This window comes from Glycine max, chromosome 4 (assembly GCF_000004515.6).
Source record: "Glycine max cultivar Williams 82 chromosome 4, Glycine_max_v4.0, whole genome shotgun sequence".
NCBI classification, from domain to species: domain Eukaryota; kingdom Viridiplantae; phylum Streptophyta; class Magnoliopsida; order Fabales; family Fabaceae; genus Glycine; species Glycine max.
The window spans coordinates 6073756-6091698 of record NC_016091.4 but is presented as its reverse complement, the minus strand read 5'-3'; the positions used below and the strand labels follow the sequence as shown (position 1 = coordinate 6091698).

The window sequence follows — 17943 nt, the reverse complement described above, 5'->3', positions numbered from 1 at the left end:
AACTTTTTTCATAAGTTTAAATTGATTTATGCACAAGTTAATTTATAAAGGTTATTTCATTTTTTTTTGGAAAATTATATGAGAGATTTTTGCAAATTAATTTATGCATAAAATATTTTAACTTATGAAGAAGTTTATTTAATTTTTTCTTTTTATTTCCATTTCCTAAAAGTTGTTTTTAGATAAACTTACTCAAACAACCCTTAATAGACTTACAAGCTAACAAACCTATCACTAAAAATAAAAAACAACAATTATAAAAATGATACAAGTATTAATAACAAAAGGATAACATTTCTTTCTTAAGAAAAAAGCTAAAGAATTTCTCATGATAGAACACTTACAAGTTAAATTTTGAATAATCTGTATTTTATTTCTTACGAAATACTCAAATTATATTTTTATTCTCTCCTATTTTAAAATGTCAAGTATCTTCCCATAATATATATATATATATATATATATATATATATATATATATATATATATATATATATATATATATATATAATATTACATTTAATACTATTTTTATTTAATGAGTTTTTAGATTTTCTTTTTGCAACAGTGCTCGACATGATTAGAAACTAATTTTGAACTTTATATCATTTTTGTAAAGTTGATAAAATTTCAAAACCCGTAATAGAAGAAGCATTTGAAACTCCATTTACGTTCTAAAATTTTAAAATGAATAATAGGATGTTTAAAATTAATTACTAGTGATACACTGAAAGTTGTAAAAAAAAAAATATGACCAGAAGATACATTTGTAATTATCCACTACTATTAAAACGTTCATTTATATGGGAAAGAGTTAAAGCATGACTCCTATTCAAAATGAGAGTATATATTTTAAAGTAAAAGGGAAGAAAAGTAAAGTATAAATGTCAATTAAAAATGAGATTGCGATTTACTTTTAAATTCAACATGTTGAAGATAGTAATGCGAACAATTTTTTATTTATTTTAGTATTGGTTTAAATTTTTTTTTTTTGCTTTTTGTATCTATTAGTTTAATTTTGTAAACAAGTTGGCTATTGTCAGCTAGCTAGTTAATTTTTAAGTATCATAATATTAGTTTTGTTAAATATTATATATATATAATTCATATTTAGTCTATGAAGTCCATTGAATACAAATTTCCAATAACTTATTGGGACAATCTTATTTCAATTAAAAAGTTCACGAGAGGGCAATTTATTTTTTGCTATTATAATGAGTACACTCATCCGCAAGATCATCGACATCAGGCACACTTGTTACCAATTTTTCTAGTAAATGTTTCGTTGTATATATTTTATTGTTTTATTAATATATAACATAATTTTGTAACAGCAGTTTGATTTACCTGTCCATGCCAATAATGTTTTTTAAGGCACAAACGGTTTAAATAAAAACTCGTATTTTCTTTCTTAATATGCAGAATCACTGCCCATGGAACTGAAGTGGAGTTGGTATCGATATCATAAAATATAAATTAAAGTTGAAAATGATGCAAAGTTGGCACTCATCTACAAATAAACGAGATAATTGACAAAGTTTCATGTCAAAAATCTATTTGACACTCATCACTACAACAAAAATTGGTATTAGTATCAGCTAGTCTAGTCAACGATTATCCGACACTAACAAGTGTTATTATTAATTTTTAATATACTTTTTCTTAATTTTTTTAGCTTGCATCGGTTGTGGGTGACGCTACTGATATTTAAAAATTAAATTAGTCTTTAACCCCACACTAACTTTTTTTTGGCTTTAATTTTCAATACTACTTGTTTAACTTTTTCAGAAACAAAACTAAAAACCGAAATGAAAAGAAGAAAAAAAAAAAAGATTTATAAATGAAAAAGGAAACAATGAATTGAATCTGAAGGCGTACGATGGATAATTAAAAATGGTGCAGTGGTGCAGTTGTGAGTTTATTTTTTTGCATGAGCGTTTTGTGGGCCCCAGTTAGCTCAGTCAACTGACCAGGGCCGTGACGCATTGTCAGTTCTAATTCAATCATCACAGCTCTCTTTTGTCGTTTTGTGATCACTCTCTCTGTAAACGCTTTCAGACTGTAACTGTTCCCTCTCTGTTACTTTTTCCCTTCTATGCTGCCAAATGCTTCAGCATTTTTTGCCACGTAAACAACAACGACAACGCTCATACCACAACACAGTAATCATAGCAAACCCCACCCTTTTAATACCACTCGTGAATTTTTATACTATATGGTTTTTGTTAAATTAGGTGCCTTTTCATGAAATTTATATGAATTTCACCGAATAGCATTTTTGTAAATTTGTTAAGAAAAACTCGTAACAATATAATTTAAATTTGTAAATGGTCTATCTATATTTTAAAATTTAACCATTGGTATAATTTTCTATAACCTTTCGTCTTAATTAATGGGAAAATGTTATACAGTCTCAGCCTTACAAAGAAATACTAGGAAGTTATGCCCTCATACTAGTATTTTTTAAGTCCATAAGAAAATTATTTAACAGTCATTCTTCACGAACGCTCGTGTGTATGTATAGTTACATTTCTTTTAAGTCAATATTTATACAAGAATAACCATTTAGTATTAAATATGTATCAAATTATGTTTACTTTCACAAATAATCTAACTTATTGCACTTTTGTCCCTTACTATTGTTATTTTGTAAACCTGTTCTTTCATTTTTTTTATGAATTTGATTTTTTTATATATTTTAATTTGTAATTTTAGTCTAACTATTAACTTAACGTCTAGTATTTAATGAAAATAGTGACGTTACACTATATTGCAGCATTAGCTCATTCATTTTTCTTCATAAAAAAAAAGCTCATTCATGTTAACTAGACACTCTTTTATACTACTAAGTTAATATTTCTATTAAATGTTAAATATTAAATTAATTGATAAACTAAGTCTTACAATTAAATAATAAAAAAAGGACCAAATAGTAAAACAACAATAATAAAGAAACTAAAATAAAAAATAAGCCTTACATTTATTATTATTTTACTATAAACATGACATAGATACCATTATTCTTTAATCTTTATTTATGAACTACCACAGATATTTTGGAAACAAAATTCACTGTGAATATTGTAGCAACACCCCACATTAAATTGCCAACATATATAAATGGAAGGTATCAATTATCTGTGTGTATATTTCTGTATAGAAATTTATGATTGATTCAGACACTTAAGAGTAGATTCGGCAAAGGAAAAATCTATTGTCCACAGAAAGTGCAAACAGTTGTCTTAACCATATTTATTAATTTAATTAAAAGACCATAACCCCTCACCACATCCATGAATTAATATTGCCAATTGAGTCGTATTACCAATTGTGCAAAAAGAAGCACCCTTTTGCAACCGTTGAGCAAAAATGGGGTAAGTACAAACGGAAAACAATTCTGTGGGCAGATACAGTTTTATTATTATAAGGAGATATTAAGTTATTCTAAGAATAATTTTTTAAAATTATTTTTTATTTTTATTATTCATTTTTTAAAGATAATAATTTAAATTAATTATATTTACAATAATTAAATTTTAAGAAAATAAATAAAAATGATTCTATTATACTGCATAGTACATTTATTTAGAGAGAGTGTGTGTGGAGTATTTCAGAAGCTCGCTGCTTCGCTGATTTTGAGGCATGCAAGAAGAGAGAGGAGTCGTACTGCACAAGTTTCACACTTCCTCTCATGTTTTTACTGCATTTGGGACTCTTCACTCTTCTCGACATCTTCATCTCTGTCAAGTTTCCATAGCACAGAGAGAAAACTGGGTGGGTTAATGGTTTTCTTTTCCTTTCCCTCAGATTTTTCTTCTTTTTCACTCTCTGGTTTTCATACCTCATCTCACTGATTGTGCCCTTTAGCTTCTTTTTTTTTTTTTCACTCTGGATTAGTTAGTGTGGTGGCTTCATTTGGGAGTTGGTACATTCACTCACTCACTCATCTTTCAATGGCATAAAAAAAGTTTTGTTTTTTGGGGTTTTTTTAATTCACTTTTTGCATTTGGAGTATATGGGTTGGAATGAATAATGAAAGGCTTTGGCTTCCATTATTGGTTTCTTCATTTGCATGTTTTTTCTCTTCTGGGTTTCTAGAGAATCTTGCACTTGCAGTGTAAAATGCATTTAAAGTTTTGATTTTTTTTCCTCTGGGGTGTGGCTAATTGATTTGAAATTGGTTGGTTGTGTGTGTTTGTGTTGTGCAGGTGTTTTGAGATAATAATGCTGAGGAAGAGGAACAGGTCAGTGCAGAAGGATCAACACCACATGTGTGAAGCCAATTCGGAGCACTATTCTCAATCTCATCATGCTTTGGTGGGGCGCAACAACATCAAGGGACACTCAATTTTCAATGTCCCTTGTCTGTTTGTGGGTCTTGGTCCAAAAGGGTTGTTGGATTCTGATTCAGTTAGGAGCCCCACTTCTCCACTTGATGCTAGAGTTCTTTCAAATCTAGGCAATCCTGTTAGGAAGCCAAGATCTTCACCTCATGAAAAGAGGTGGGATTGTTGCAAAGTAGGTCTAGGCATTGTGGAGTCTTTGGAAGACTGTTCTAGGTTTTCTGGGAAAATTCTCCAGTCACCAGAGAGCAAGAGAGTTAGTCTCAGCCCCCAAATTATGATCAAAGCCCCAAATTGCCAAATCCATAGGGATTCTTTTGAGGGATCTAAGTCTTTGCCCAAGGATTTCTGTAAGGCTCCTTATTATGCCCCCCAAAATGGATCTGTTATCCACAAGGGTGAATGTGAATCTGAGTCCACTGTTCTTTTTGAGATTGGGGAAAGTGGCCTTGAGCTTGAGCTGTTTGGGAAAACCAGGTCTTGTTCATTGGACTCATGCAGTCCACTGAAAGCTCTCTCTGGTGTTGCCACTTCCTATTCTGATTCAGACACTGATAATTTTGCTATGAAAGATGTGAGCTCCCCTCCTCATTTTATTGGAGGAAGCCAGAACTCAAATAACTTCACACCTACAAAGCCGAATTCAACCACACTTTCCATTAGCTCTTCCAATGAATTCATCAAGTCTCTATCAGCTAGTGAGATCGAACTCTCTGAGGACTACACTTGTGTGATTTCCCATGGCCCCAATCCCAAAACAACTCACATTTTTGGGGATTGCATTTTGGAGACTCATTCTAATGTATTTAAAACCCATTTCAAGAGTGAAGAGAAGGAGAAGCGAGTGAATCCATTGGGTAACAACAAGTTAGGGAGTCCAAACCCATATCCCTCAAGTGACTTCTTAAGTTTCTGCCACCATTGCAACAAGAAACTAGAAGAGGGGAAAGACATTTATATTTATGGGTGAGTTAGCACTTAGCACTACAGCATCTCTTCTATTAGTTCGACATCTCATATGTGATTTTTCACATTCAAGATGTAATTTTAAGAAGCTAATAGTGATAACTTCAACATCTCAATTCTGTACTCTTCCAAACATGCTATCAATGTTTGTTAGATGGATATTGAATTTGGTTCTAAGGTTGGCTTGGTTTGATATGTTGCAGGGGTGAAAAGGCATTTTGCAGTTTCACGTGCCGTGCCATGGAGATCATGATTGATGAGGAACTAGAGAAATCCACTTCCAACCCTCCTTGTGAAAACTCTCCAAATCCGAAACTTGGTGAGCTACTTTTTGAAACATGAATTCTCACAGCTACATAAAGAGGCTTATCTGCCACATGCACCACTTGGTCCATGAGAAATGGTACACGCACCTGATCATCTGTTCACAATTGGAGCTGTTTTATGTGCATCTATTAGCAGCCATGGATGATCGTTTTGTACATCATTGCGTTTGCCTGGAATTGGTGTTTAAGCTATGTCATGGTCTTTGGTGAATTGTGGCTCTCATTAAGCTAGTTTTTTGCTTTTCCATATAAATAGAGATATATGTTATCAAACCATTGATAGCCCTGCAGAAAATTAAAGGGTTGAGGCCTATTTTTCTGGCTTCCCCTTTTGAATTTTCCTTGCAGTTTTCTCTGTATTGTGTCCATGTATACAACCCCCCTAAAAAAAAAAAAAATAGTTTTTGACTTCTATTATATGTTATTTATCCTAGTTTATAGTTTATGCAACCCCCTTGCCTTTTCCTGCGAGTTTTGGACTGAAAATCGGAAAGCTGAACTGAGTGTTGGTTCCTTTTTGCCTTGACTATGCTTCATTTAGATGGTTCTTGTGATTCCTATTTTGGTAAAAAGAAAAAAAAATTCACTTTGAAGTTCAAAGAAATACATTTTTATCATACTGTCATACAACATAGTAATTTCATTCCAATCTTTTCATTTTCCTCACATGCCAACAGTGGAAGTTCCTCACTTTCGAAATAACATTTTATTGACTTAAACCAAATGGAAATGCAATTTCTATGTTCTCCAATCCAAAATGTCTTTGTTCAGATAGAACTTTAATGCTTCAAAAGGACAAGGGTGCGTTTGCCGAAGTGAGACTCTGGCTCGACATCAAACTCTGCTCCTCAGAAACAGATTAAACATTGGTGTGTTGCGAAGTACAAAATTTAGATGTAGTTGGTGCTCTTCATTAATTAGAATGAGATAACACTTTATATTTTATTGGAAAATAGTACTAAAAATATTTATGAAGATGTATTTAAGTTTTTTCAAAAAGAAAATATCGAGCAAGAAGTTTTCACTTTGAACTTTGATTTGATATATAAAATTTTGTAATAAAAATTTAGGTTAAAAAAGTTATGTACTTATGTTAGCTTTTACGTGTCAAAAGCAAGGGTGAAAGTGTCGGATTATCTTGCAAAATAACCTCCTCCTTGTATGACAATGTTTCTCATATTTCTTATGAAGCATTAAAGCTAACATAATTTAGTTTTATTTATGGATAAAACATGTTTGGGTCCTAAATTTTTTTAAAAAGTATTAATTTTATTTTCATAATTTTTTTTTTATTAAGTTGATCTTTGTAAGGATAAAATATATTTTTGTCGGTCTTTAGTAGTAATTCTGATAAATGATTATTTGATGTGACTAAAAGACTTAATTATTTGTTGTTTCTATCTTTCCAAGCATATTCAGCATATTCAGAAGACATGTACACCTAATCTTGCTTAATCTCTTCTCTAATTTCATTAGAAAATATGAGAAAATCATTCTAAAAAAACAAAAAATTATAATTTTGGAAGGTTTTTAGTTGCCAGAAATTATCTAATTCATTCAGAGTTTTTAGCTAGCACAAATTGTTTAATTATTTTATAATCAGATTACAAATGTAAGTTAAGTAATTGTCTAATGAAATTATCACTAAAGACCAATAAAAATATTTTTTACTTTTACATAGACTAAATTAATATAAAAATTTTATGAAAATGAAATTAATAATTCTCAAATTCTACGGGATCCCAAATATATTTTATCTTTTATTTATTATAGTCCAAACTTAGAAGGAGTATTAGGTGCTAAGGTATAAACTTTATCTCGAATGGAAGTAAATCGAGCAAGAGCTAAGGTAGACTTTAAAGTTTAAACCCAAGTGCCTAACTCAAATTCGGTTCAATGGAAAACCAAGCTCGTTTTGTTGGCTCGTACTCTGGGCTCATCTTCTCAGTAGCCATTCGAGTTTAATGAACCAACATCGGATCTTGTATTAGTTAAATATTTTAAGCATCATAATTAACTGCAATTAACTAGAATAATAAAATCCATGTTTTTTTTAACGTATGTCATATTTATTTATTTTAAAACTAATTAATTGAATGTTCTAATCTAATTATTACCATGTGGTTCCAACATGTTAAACAATATGCGAGTCGTATCAAATAGAATAGCATAAATTTTTCAATTAGATTATGAAAGGCGAAAAATTCATTCTTACACTGAAACGTGACATAGCTTGCCTAACTTTTATTAAAGACTTAAATATAATTTTGATTTCTTTATTTATAATTAAGCAATTTTAGTCTCTAGATTTCAAAATCAGATGTTAAAATTGGATTTCTCTATTAGTGTGTCATCTAAATTATAACAACTTATTGATATCAATTATCTCTTGATTGAAAGACAAATACAACTAAAAAATATATATTTTTCTTTATAAAGTTGTTTCAACCATGGGGACAAATGTCAAGGAATACTCAATTGGTTAGCAGGCAGGGTGTGTGAATTGTTGGAAATCCCAAACACTATCTTTGATTCCCAGTTAAAAAAAATCATGGGGACAAATACACCAATGTATGTAAGAAAAGTGATTTTTTTGTCTCTTCAGTTATTTCAACCATGGGTAAATACAACGTATGTAATGAAAGTGAAAAAATTTCACGTAATCTTATTTCAAAAAAATATTTAGATAGTTCAAATGTTTCACACTATTAGTTATACATCATGCTGTCAATTAAGTAAAAGATCTTCAATATCAGTAAATTACTATAAAAAAAAATCTAAGTTCTACGCTGGTTAATGATAATGTCAAGATAAAATATATAAGTAATGACATTTTTTATCTTTTAAGCCAATTTTATAGAGCTAATTTAGACTCATAATTCACATTGTAAGATAAAGGAGCTTAATTTTTAAAAATAATAAAATTTAGGAACTAAAATTATACAAATAAAAATATCTAAACCTTCCATAACTTGAAAAACTTTCTTCTCTTATCTAAATGACAATCCGCGGCATAAAATTTGAACTTGTACAGTAACTTGAAAATGTATCTTCTCTTATTTAGATGACAATCCACGGCCTAAAATTTGAACTTGTTTTAAAATCATAAAACTGAGACTAAAAATAATTATTATTATTGACACATCCCATAAGAAATAATATAATAATACTTTTAATAACTTAAAAGAAGGGATGAACAGGAGTAATCATAATTTTTTTTTTTTTGCAGTAAAAAGAAACTGAAAAAAACACTTAAACAGATATTTCAAACATAACGTTGGTGAGAATCTAATACCTCAAAAACTCAAGGATTCATCCGCAATTAAAATAAAATTTCTGACAGCTAAGCTACTAGGATTAGCATAGTGATAAGGTTTGAGTAATATGCATAGGATCAAGTATAGTGGTAGGATCGGAGTAGCATGCATGATTATTTGAATTCGATCTTCACTACTGCTATTGTAGACAAAAAAAATCGACTGCTTGTGTTTAAGGATTCATTTATTATAAAAAAAAAATGTTATTACGCCGTTCTCTCTCTTTTCCTTTTCAAATTCTCAGCTTAGCACTCCAGCAATCCATTTCCCAAACTTGGCTGCTGTTTTGTCTAGGGAACGGGTGAATGAGGCTGTGAAGAAGAAGATGAACAATCATCAAACAATGACTGCTTATTGTATATTATGTTATCTCAACAGTTTAACCAACAAAATCAAGGAATATATATTTTAGTTGTTGCATGGTTAACATGATGATGACCTACAATATCCAACATCATCATATAGAAAGGAAAAACAAAGGATGCTGACCATTTTGTTTTGATACGGTTCTGGAATTGGTGTAGCAGCAATCTCCAAGTCAAATTTCTCCCAAACCTTTGACATATCACAAACTGACTTTAAGCAGAGAGGGCATGCATACCTGATGCAGAATCATAGACAAAAATCATCACATATACTGCAGTAGGACTTTGAGCAGATAGAAGTGGTCAAGTGAGCTCCGTGATACTCACTGGAAATGTTCCCTCATTTCCTTCAAGCAGCTCTTATGTATTGTATGTCCACAGAGCAAAACAGTGGCATCATTCACAGATTCAAACAAATACTGTAATCACCAAATTTGGTAAACTTGTGTCAATTTCAGCGATTCAACAAATTGGTAATAGTCACGGTGCTGAAATAGGAAATTGGTATAATGTTACCTCAAAACAAATGGGGCAATCGTGATGTATTGCTCCTTCCACGCAAGGGTGACTGTTTTTCAGCTGAGTTGAGTAGCAACAACCTGTGCAAAGAAATCATGAAAGCATGATCAGTAGGTAAATCATTTTAAACCCTTGATATTTAGTATTCATTAAAAAATATAGGATATGAAGAATATTACTTACCACATGTGTGGCAGTGGAAAAATTTTCACATCCTCCAGTTCTGTATTAAAACATATGAGAATCAATCAGTCTAAATGACTAAATCCTGATATAAAATACAGTTAATCTAAGAAAGCAAAGTACACTAAAGAAATATTGTAACATGATATATTGTTTTTGAATTCTTTGACGTGAAAACTATGAAATAAATTTGTCATGTATATTTTTAATATATTGGATATAAATTTTATAAATTGGATAGCATGATCACTTAAACGTTATTTTAAGGGTCGAAACATAATTTTTTATTTTATTTTATTACTTTTAATTTGAGGTCCTTCTTGATATATGAGTGTATTTGGTTTTTGATTTTTTAATCATTTTCTTTAAAACACCGTTAACATTTTCCATAAATTTATATGCACGTGAGCAATGTTACATAGTTTTAGTTGCTACTAATTGGATTAGTATGAAAATATCTTCTGATAGAAGGCCGAACTATACCTATACACAACCGTTTCCTCGCAAAAAACGTGTGCACACGTAAATAAAATGCGTGAAATCAAATTATCAAACTAAATGTTTGATTTTGGTTTGCGTAAGAATTACTCCTACGATTACGTCTAATTATTTTTTTATATGAAGATTGTCTAACTTAAACCTAATAAAACTTTACGTTTACATTCAACCATACTTATGGTATTTGTCTCTTACTATAACCACAAAAAAATTATGTAATACACCCAACATTGACGTATATATTGTGGCCACACCTATGACAAGGAGCTACGAGATATGGAAAAATTATTGGACGGCGTAATGTGCAATCATGTCATCTTTTTTTTTTTTTAATTACAGGGAAGAAAACAAATAATTATCAAGGATGGTATTTTATTTCCTAAACTTCGGATAACGCAAGAGCGAAACCACACTTATAATGCTAGGGGTGTGTGATTGGTGAAATTAGGTTTAGTCCCTTACTCTAAGCTGTTTTGGTATGGGCCGTGTGATTGGGCTTCTCACATGGTTTGATAGAAGTTGCAAGCATCCTAACTCCTAAGTCAAGCGGGTTCAAGTCTCCACGGTTTTGTGTAAATCCATCCTAAACAAACTTTGAACCCACACCCACTCATGACTCGTCCCGAACTGAACCAGACACAGATTCCAATGCGGATAGGGATCAGACCCGTTTGCACACCCCTGTTCATGCAGTGTGCGTCTTGCAAGTTCTGCAGGTAAGTAAAACCTGAATTCCAACACATCTTAATATAACTTTTAATTTTTTTTAAGAAAATGGTGTTTCACCTCTGCATCTGCACCAAGCAAAACAACTTCAAAATTTAATAAAATAATGGTTGATCTGCCACATAACAAAAGCTACTCAACTAGTATTTTTATTTTTTACTTTTTGATAAATTGTTTTAAAATTGCCTTAAACTAGTCAAAAAGCCCCAAATGAGCATGTCCCCTTAGGTCGAGAGAAAACCAGTAATCTTGAAATTTCAACCGATGTCAAACTGTACAAATGGTTGATACCTCAACCGTGGAATTCTATTTTTCCTTCTGAGATAGTAATATCCCTTCTAATGATGCTCTTGTTGAACTTAAGTACCTCAACACGTCTTTTTATTACGTGACATCTAACGATTTATAACCTGTGTACCCTACACCAGAAGACACCATAACTGAATTTGCGGCATGCCTGGCAACCACATGAATATCCCCTCCTTCAATAATCACCACCTGAAAATCATCCAATCAATTGAGACATGTAATAAATCATTGTATGGTGGGAATCAAATATGAAACTTAATGAAAATGCCTATTCAACTAGGTAGATTTCAAAGCAACTTCAAGCTTAGAGAGAAATGCATCTAGTCATAGAATATCTAGAAAGCTGCATCATTAAGCATGAATAACTTGAATTTTAGTAGCTACCTACAAGGCATACTGATACAAAGACAAAGGATCAAATTCTCAATCACAGCAGCCAGAAGATCAAGAACATTCAGGTTAGTTGAAAGGAACAGCAGCAAAAAATTTACTAAATGACATTAAATATAGACATATAGTGAATATAAAGCAAATTAGCAAAAGCATTAAGATAAATTTGTTATATTAGATTTGAGAAATATTTTCTTACATTGGCTGCATGATGGTTTGATCTGCAAAACACTTCAATGTCTCAATGCATGTTATGATCCTCAACATGATCCTGACTGCTTTGTTCCTTGCCTTCTCATTTCTTTTGGCACCCTAGAGTTCATCCTCCCCTCTAAGTGGTGAAAGCATCTGATGGTATATTGTACCTGCCAGATAACAGCCTCGAATATGCTACAGAGAAGCAGCCTCAACCTTCCAATAAACATGGGTCAAACTCCACCTATAATGTATTTGGAAGGTCAATAATCTTTTAGCTTACTTGAAAGAACCAATGCATAAACAAATGTATCAGGAAAAAAGATAACATGCACATTCCTAAACGGATTTTAATAGCACAAATCTTCCCCCTCACACCCCCATCAACTCCAAAGGGAAAATAAATGGAAAGAAAGAAAAGAATATTGACAAATGAAGGTTCAGACCAATTCTTAAAAGAGTGTTGTGGTTTCATGAAGCCAATGGTTGTGGACCTTCTTAAAAGCAAAATTATATCCTTTTTGATTCTTGCAAATTGATTGATCAAGGATCACAACATTAGCCTCAAAAAATAAGTTTTAACCCAAACACGGTCAATCTGTTTTCAAAATGGGCCAGTCACTGGATGCGCTGAAAAAGCAGAGGATTTTCAGCCATTTGAGAACTTAAATCAGGAGCTATAGGCTGGAGCAATCCATTGTTGGACAAGTCTTCCAAGGCCTTAATGTCTTGTTGCAAATGGGCCACATGTAGAATTGTGTGGTCCAGAACTAAGGGATCATCAGGAGGATTATGGAGAAGGGTGAGCAAAGCCTGTTTATAAACTTGAGCAGACAATGATGGTCTTGCAACCTGTCGACTTCTACAGAAAGTTGCCACCTTGATGACATGTTTACAGAGGTTCCCCAGCCTAGACCAGGAACAATCACAAAGTGAAAATTCTGAACCAGGATTCGAAACTGTGTACACCAAGCTTCTGTCAGTCTGAGATAAGACTTTGGCAAGATGGAGATTTTGCTCATCCAGTATCACATCAACATCAGGAATATGAAGAGCATGATACCAAGCATTAGAGGAGAAAGAATTGTCCCGTAGATTCTCAAAATACCCAGTTTCTAAACTGTATTGATCTAGCCAGTATAATGAGTGAAATTCAGTAGTTAAAGCATGGATTAACCAGTCAACTCTTGGCCAGAAATTGGCATAATTCTCCTTCAAAAGCATGGATTTTAATTTTAGGTGATAGGATTCTATTGCAGCATGTGGCTCAGGAGTTGTCACAGAGAGTGATTTTATGGCATTAATCCACATATCTGCATGAGAAGCACAGTAATATGGTTATTCAAGAAACAATATTAATGCAGAATACTCAAATGACTGGATAGTCCACTAATTATGATGAAAATAATTAGTCAATTGTAGAAAATGCTAGTGTGAGTGTTGCCCAAGAAAACTTAAGGCACTCATCTGGAGGTGGGACTAAGAATGAAATGAATTTGATATAAAATCTGAATCAGAATGTTTCTGATCAAAACTGACTATGATGTGAGGCTACAACAGCAAGAGCAGGTATTTCTTCAATGAACACAAAATGAATCATCACTTGAAGAATACCTATACTAGCTAGCCAATGGCTCTTGAAATAGTCCATGAAGGCACACTGGTCAACAAAAATTTGCATAAGCTCTTCAACTGCATCCATAGCATTTGGCCCACATTTTGTACAGTATAGAATCCATCCCAATTGCTTAAACATCTCCCGTTGCACTTCAATGTTGCAGCATTTTTTTAAAAGTTTTTTAATCCAAGTACGGCGAACATGCCAGGCACATAATAGGATGCGACACTGGAAAGCCTCTCTGCAATGAGCAAGATCTCACTCCATTTGCTATTAAGGTGGGGGTCTCTTAAAAATACAAAAAAGAGTTTAATGAAACTAAAAAGAACCACTCTAATTTCTTTACCTTATGATAGAATAGTCCAAAGATGGATCATCCAACAAAATAGCATTAGGCCTCCATCTAGGATCCTTGGTTCGTAATCTTTCACATAGCAATACAATCCATTTATGAATAGCTTTACCAACAGAAGATGAGGTGATGATCCAGGCAACCGGAATTGCATTTTGAGATGAATTGAAAACAAGTAAAGAACATATTGGATACTGTCAAGGATGAGAAACAAAAAAGTATAAGACATTCTGAAGTCCTGCAGGATACTGCTGACATAAATAATTTTTCATCATAAACAAAAAGAGGGATATGCATACATGATACTACCTTTTATTCATGTACAATATATGTTTCATCTAAATATGTTTTTTCCCCGTTAAAATTCAATGTAAACAAGCTAAAAATTATACCCTTGGCATCCTGATTCATGCGTAACTAACTTGAGAATAAAAGGTAAATAAATAGTTTCCTTGCTTGAGAAGGTAAATACAAAAACAATATGCAATACCTTAAGCTTCTTCAAGCCAAAACTTGAATGAAAAGAAATGAAACTATTATTTCCATAACGAAGCATTTGTTGCAACTGCCAATCTGTCTGTATACCCAACACAAATGGTTCTGAACCTGAGTTATCTTGAAAATAGAAAACATGCTTCTGATGCCGCTGAACCCATATCTTTACACTGCATTCATCATTTTCGTGTAGCTCATGTGAAGAATTACGAACTGTCCTTTCCATGTTACGCACATCATTTCGAGTGAGAAAATCATCACGGTTTTGGGGGCCACCTTGCTTCTGCATCCCCTCTGCATGGTGCTGGATTATCTTGTCCAACGATATTCCAACATAAAGCATAGACATCACTTTCTGGCGTAACTCATCCGAAATTCGCGGAGCATACATAGCTCTTGTCCCTACCGCATCCCTGTCAAGTAATCCATGACACGGTGCCCCTGATTTATCTACATGCCTTCTTTGGTTATATATGATTAGCGCAAGGAGGGGTCGGGTGTAAAGCCTTTTAACAGTGAAATGGCAAAGGCACCCTCTCATCATGTGACGCCTCCCCGGTCTGCTCCCCTTCCCTGAAGCAGGTTTGGTGCTTGTGCCATCCCCTACACCTGAGTCACTCTCTCGGTAGTCTTCAGGACCATAAGAACACCAGTATCTAAATATCAACGCATAATTCCATATTGCCAATTAGCCAAATCTTTTCAGATTTGAAGTCAACATAAGATTAAATCACAAATTATAAAAACAAAAAGAGCCAGTCAATTCAAGGGGAAAAATGAATAAATAGTCTATACACTAACAATGTAAATGATTTTTATACTGTCATTCAACTCAAATTACCATGTACGGTAAGTCCATTTACTTTTACAATAACTACCTTAAAAACCATACTAGTAATGATTTCTGATTGGTTGAGAGTGCATAGAAATTAAACTAAGAAAAATAGTAAGTATATTTCCATAATTTGTAAGTTTGAATAGAAAGAAAACTAATCTTACAATGTATATTCAAGATAGCCATCAACCCTTGGTTTGGCAATGCTTCCTACAGGTCTTTTCCTTCTTGATTCTATGCGGAAACTCGCAGGGCATTCGGGGTTGGAAGATTCCCCTTTGACAAAATCATCAACTCTGGCAAAAGGAATGAGAGCAATATCATCACCACCTTGGCGACCACCTTCCAATTTGACCCAATTTATGTGAGCAGCAGAAAACTCGGGATAAAGAGGGTCTTGCACAGGAAGGTTCAGAATGTCCTCCATTCTCGGCATCTACAATACCCAAAACAAAATTAACATAACACCCATTTTCAATTCCAATTCATGAACTTGCGCTACAACCATTAACAAGTGACACTTTCAATTCAACCAATACCTAGTACCTAACATTCTTGTTCTCACATTTTTATCATCCACATTCTCGAAAATTAAAGCGTGTGAAATCCTGTAACATGGACAGTAGAAAATTTTGATTTGGAAATTTAGTTTAGTTTACCTTGGTCGCATTCGACTCAGCGAAGGGGATGCAATGTTTTGGGATTAACAAGAAGTAAAAGTCGAAGTGACTGAGGGAGAGACAGTGTGAGGACGCCACCAGAGAACAAGCACAAACGAACAAGAGTCACCGTTCTGGTTCTCTGCTTCTGGTAGACATGTTGGGCTTCAACTTGTTGGGCTAAGCCCGTTTGTACATCTCATCAAGATGTTGGGCTTCAACTTGCCAGTTTTGATTTCTCAAAGGAAATAGTCTTGGTCCAAGAAAATTTGAGGTGAATTGATTCTTAAAAGATAAATATTTTAAATTTAGTCTAAAATATGCAATAATTTGATCATATATAATTTAATGATAAATTAATCTATAAATTTTATAACTTAATATTAAATTATTCTTAAAAAATATAATTTATTATGAAATTGACATTATAACTTAATAAGAAAAATAATTTAATAAATTTAACATAAAATTAATTTATTATAATTTATATATATTTAGGGATTTAATTTGTATTTTTATATTTTTAAAAAATTAATTTATTATTATATTACATTTTTGAAAAAAAAATTGATTATTTATCCATAAATTAAACACTAACCTGGATTGCGGGCTTCAATTGTGTTTATCGCATGCCCAGCTCTATGGTTGCTTCATAGGACCTCCCTTAATTATTAGGCTTCAGTATATATTGCTATAAGATGGTTTAAAAGAATATAAATACAAAAATGTCTTTATTTGTTATACATCTCTTTTTTATTTAAGATATTTTTGTCATTTCATAGATAATATTTTTTTTACACAATCAAACAACTTACAAAATCAGCTATCAGTTTTATACTAATTTCTTACTTATTTCATATAGTTTAATTTTAATATACTGTGAATATAAAAAAGTTTACATTGTCAATTAATTTAAGTTAACTTTGGATATATTTTCTAAGTTAATTGATATAAAAATAAAAACATTAACTTCACTTATTAATAGATGTTGGTGTAAAAATAATTATACTATAAAACTATTTTAATTAATTTTATATATATATACACGTAAAAATATTTTTAAAATTTTATAAGAGATATTTTTTAGAAAGTATATATAAATAAAGTATATGTGTCAACTCGTGTGAAGGAAAAACATATTCTTTATAAATGATAGCTAGTGTCTACCAGGCTACCAGCAAAATGGTGATGCCCGATGTAGATGTGACAAATAGGTCAATGTGAAGATAATTTTTCAACTTAATCATTGAATATGTAAACAACATATGGTCGTGAGTCGTGACATTAGATGCCTGGCGACAGTGGAAATAAGCAATATTTTGTGCTTTGATTGGACATTAAATCATTAATGGAATAATGGTATTGCCTATATACAATTCAATTTATCGTGGCGTTGCAAGTAATGCAGATGAAGGCCAGAATAATCGTAAGTGGCTGGATTAGTTGGTGACAATTATGCTTTGGTTTGGAGGTGGCCAGAAATGCGATTATAAGATTTCAACTTATATAAAGAATAACTAGAACCGATATAATAACTTAAAAAAATATTTGATGAGCATTTAATATGTTATCAAAGATCTAGAGAAATAAAAAAAATGCATATATAAATTCCGCAATAAAAAAGTAAAAAATATTTAAAATAAAAAGTAATTCATATATCATTTATAGGAATCCAGTACTTATAACTAGGGATGGGTAAACGGGCCCAGGTCCATGAACTGGCCCGCGATCCGCGCGGGTTACGAATTAATTTTTTTAAACGGTCCATAGTTATGTCATATTTTTGGGCCTGCTCTATTTAACCTGCGGACTATGCGGGTTTGACCCACGGGATCCGCGGGTTGTCC

The 17943-nt window shown here is 32.3% G+C and overlaps 3 protein-coding genes across 3 annotated transcripts; 1 reads left to right on the top strand and 2 right to left on the bottom strand.

Moving 5' to 3' along the window:
- The first annotated feature begins 3590 nt into the window (after nt 1–3590).
- Nucleotides 3591–6047, top strand: LOC100779553 (FCS-Like Zinc finger 10). Its single transcript, XM_014774519.3, has 3 exons — nt 3591–3774; nt 4209–5309; nt 5513–6047. The coding sequence occupies exons 2-3, from the start codon at nt 4225–4227 to the stop codon at nt 5649–5651; spliced, it is 1224 nt and encodes a 407-aa protein (XP_014630005.1). The 5' UTR covers nt 3591–3774; nt 4209–4224; the 3' UTR covers nt 5652–6047.
- A 3258-nt stretch (nt 6048–9305) lies between these two features.
- On the bottom strand, nt 9306–12367 carry LOC100794082 (probable E3 ubiquitin-protein ligase RZFP34). Its single transcript, XM_006578994.3, has 6 exons — nt 12308–12367; nt 11654–11741; nt 10020–10040; nt 9834–9916; nt 9645–9736; nt 9306–9553 (listed from the first exon to the last, which is right to left on the bottom strand). Exons 1-6 carry the CDS (start codon nt 12365–12367, stop codon nt 9376–9378), a joined length of 522 nt encoding a protein of 173 aa, XP_006579057.1. The 3' UTR covers nt 9306–9375.
- On the bottom strand, nt 11473–16234 carry LOC100779025 (uncharacterized). Its single transcript, XM_014774518.3, has 7 exons — nt 16097–16234; nt 15602–15873; nt 14598–15258; nt 14102–14301; nt 13752–13996; nt 12142–13450; nt 11473–11741 (listed from the first exon to the last, which is right to left on the bottom strand). The coding sequence occupies exons 2-6, from the start codon at nt 15871–15873 to the stop codon at nt 12756–12758; spliced, it is 2073 nt and encodes a 690-aa protein (XP_014630004.1). The 5' UTR covers nt 16097–16234; the 3' UTR covers nt 11473–11741; nt 12142–12755.
- Between the last annotated feature and the right edge of the window lie 1709 nt (nt 16235–17943).

Excerpts from the sequence above, each read along its gene's own strand:
- LOC100779553 (XM_014774519.3), top strand. The coding sequence starts at position 4,225 with ATGCTGAGGAAGAGGAACAGGTCAGTGCAGAAGGATCAACACCACATG. Across the intron at positions 5,310-5,512 it reads AAAGACATTTATATTTATGG|GGGTGAAAAGGCATTTTGCA; the intron begins GTGAGTTAGCAC and ends GATATGTTGCAG.
- LOC100794082 (XM_006578994.3), bottom strand. The coding sequence starts at position 12,367 with ATGTTTATTGGAAGGTTGAGGCTGCTTCTCTGTAGCATATTCGAGGCT. Across the intron at positions 9,917-10,019 it reads TTTCCACTGCCACACATGTG|GTTGTTGCTACTCAACTCAG; the intron begins GTAAGTAATATT and ends TTCTTTGCACAG. Across the intron at positions 9,554-9,644 it reads GAAATGAGGGAACATTTCCA|GTATGCATGCCCTCTCTGCT; the intron begins GTGAGTATCACG and ends ATTCTGCATCAG.
- LOC100779025 (XM_014774518.3), bottom strand. The coding sequence starts at position 15,873 with ATGCCGAGAATGGAGGACATTCTGAACCTTCCTGTGCAAGACCCTCTT. Across the intron at positions 15,259-15,601 it reads GGCTATCTTGAATATACATT|ATACTGGTGTTCTTATGGTC; the intron begins GTAAGATTAGTT and ends GTTGATATTTAG. Across the intron at positions 14,302-14,597 it reads TTGGCTTGAAGAAGCTTAAG|TATCCAATATGTTCTTTACT; the intron begins GTATTGCATATT and ends CATCCTTGACAG.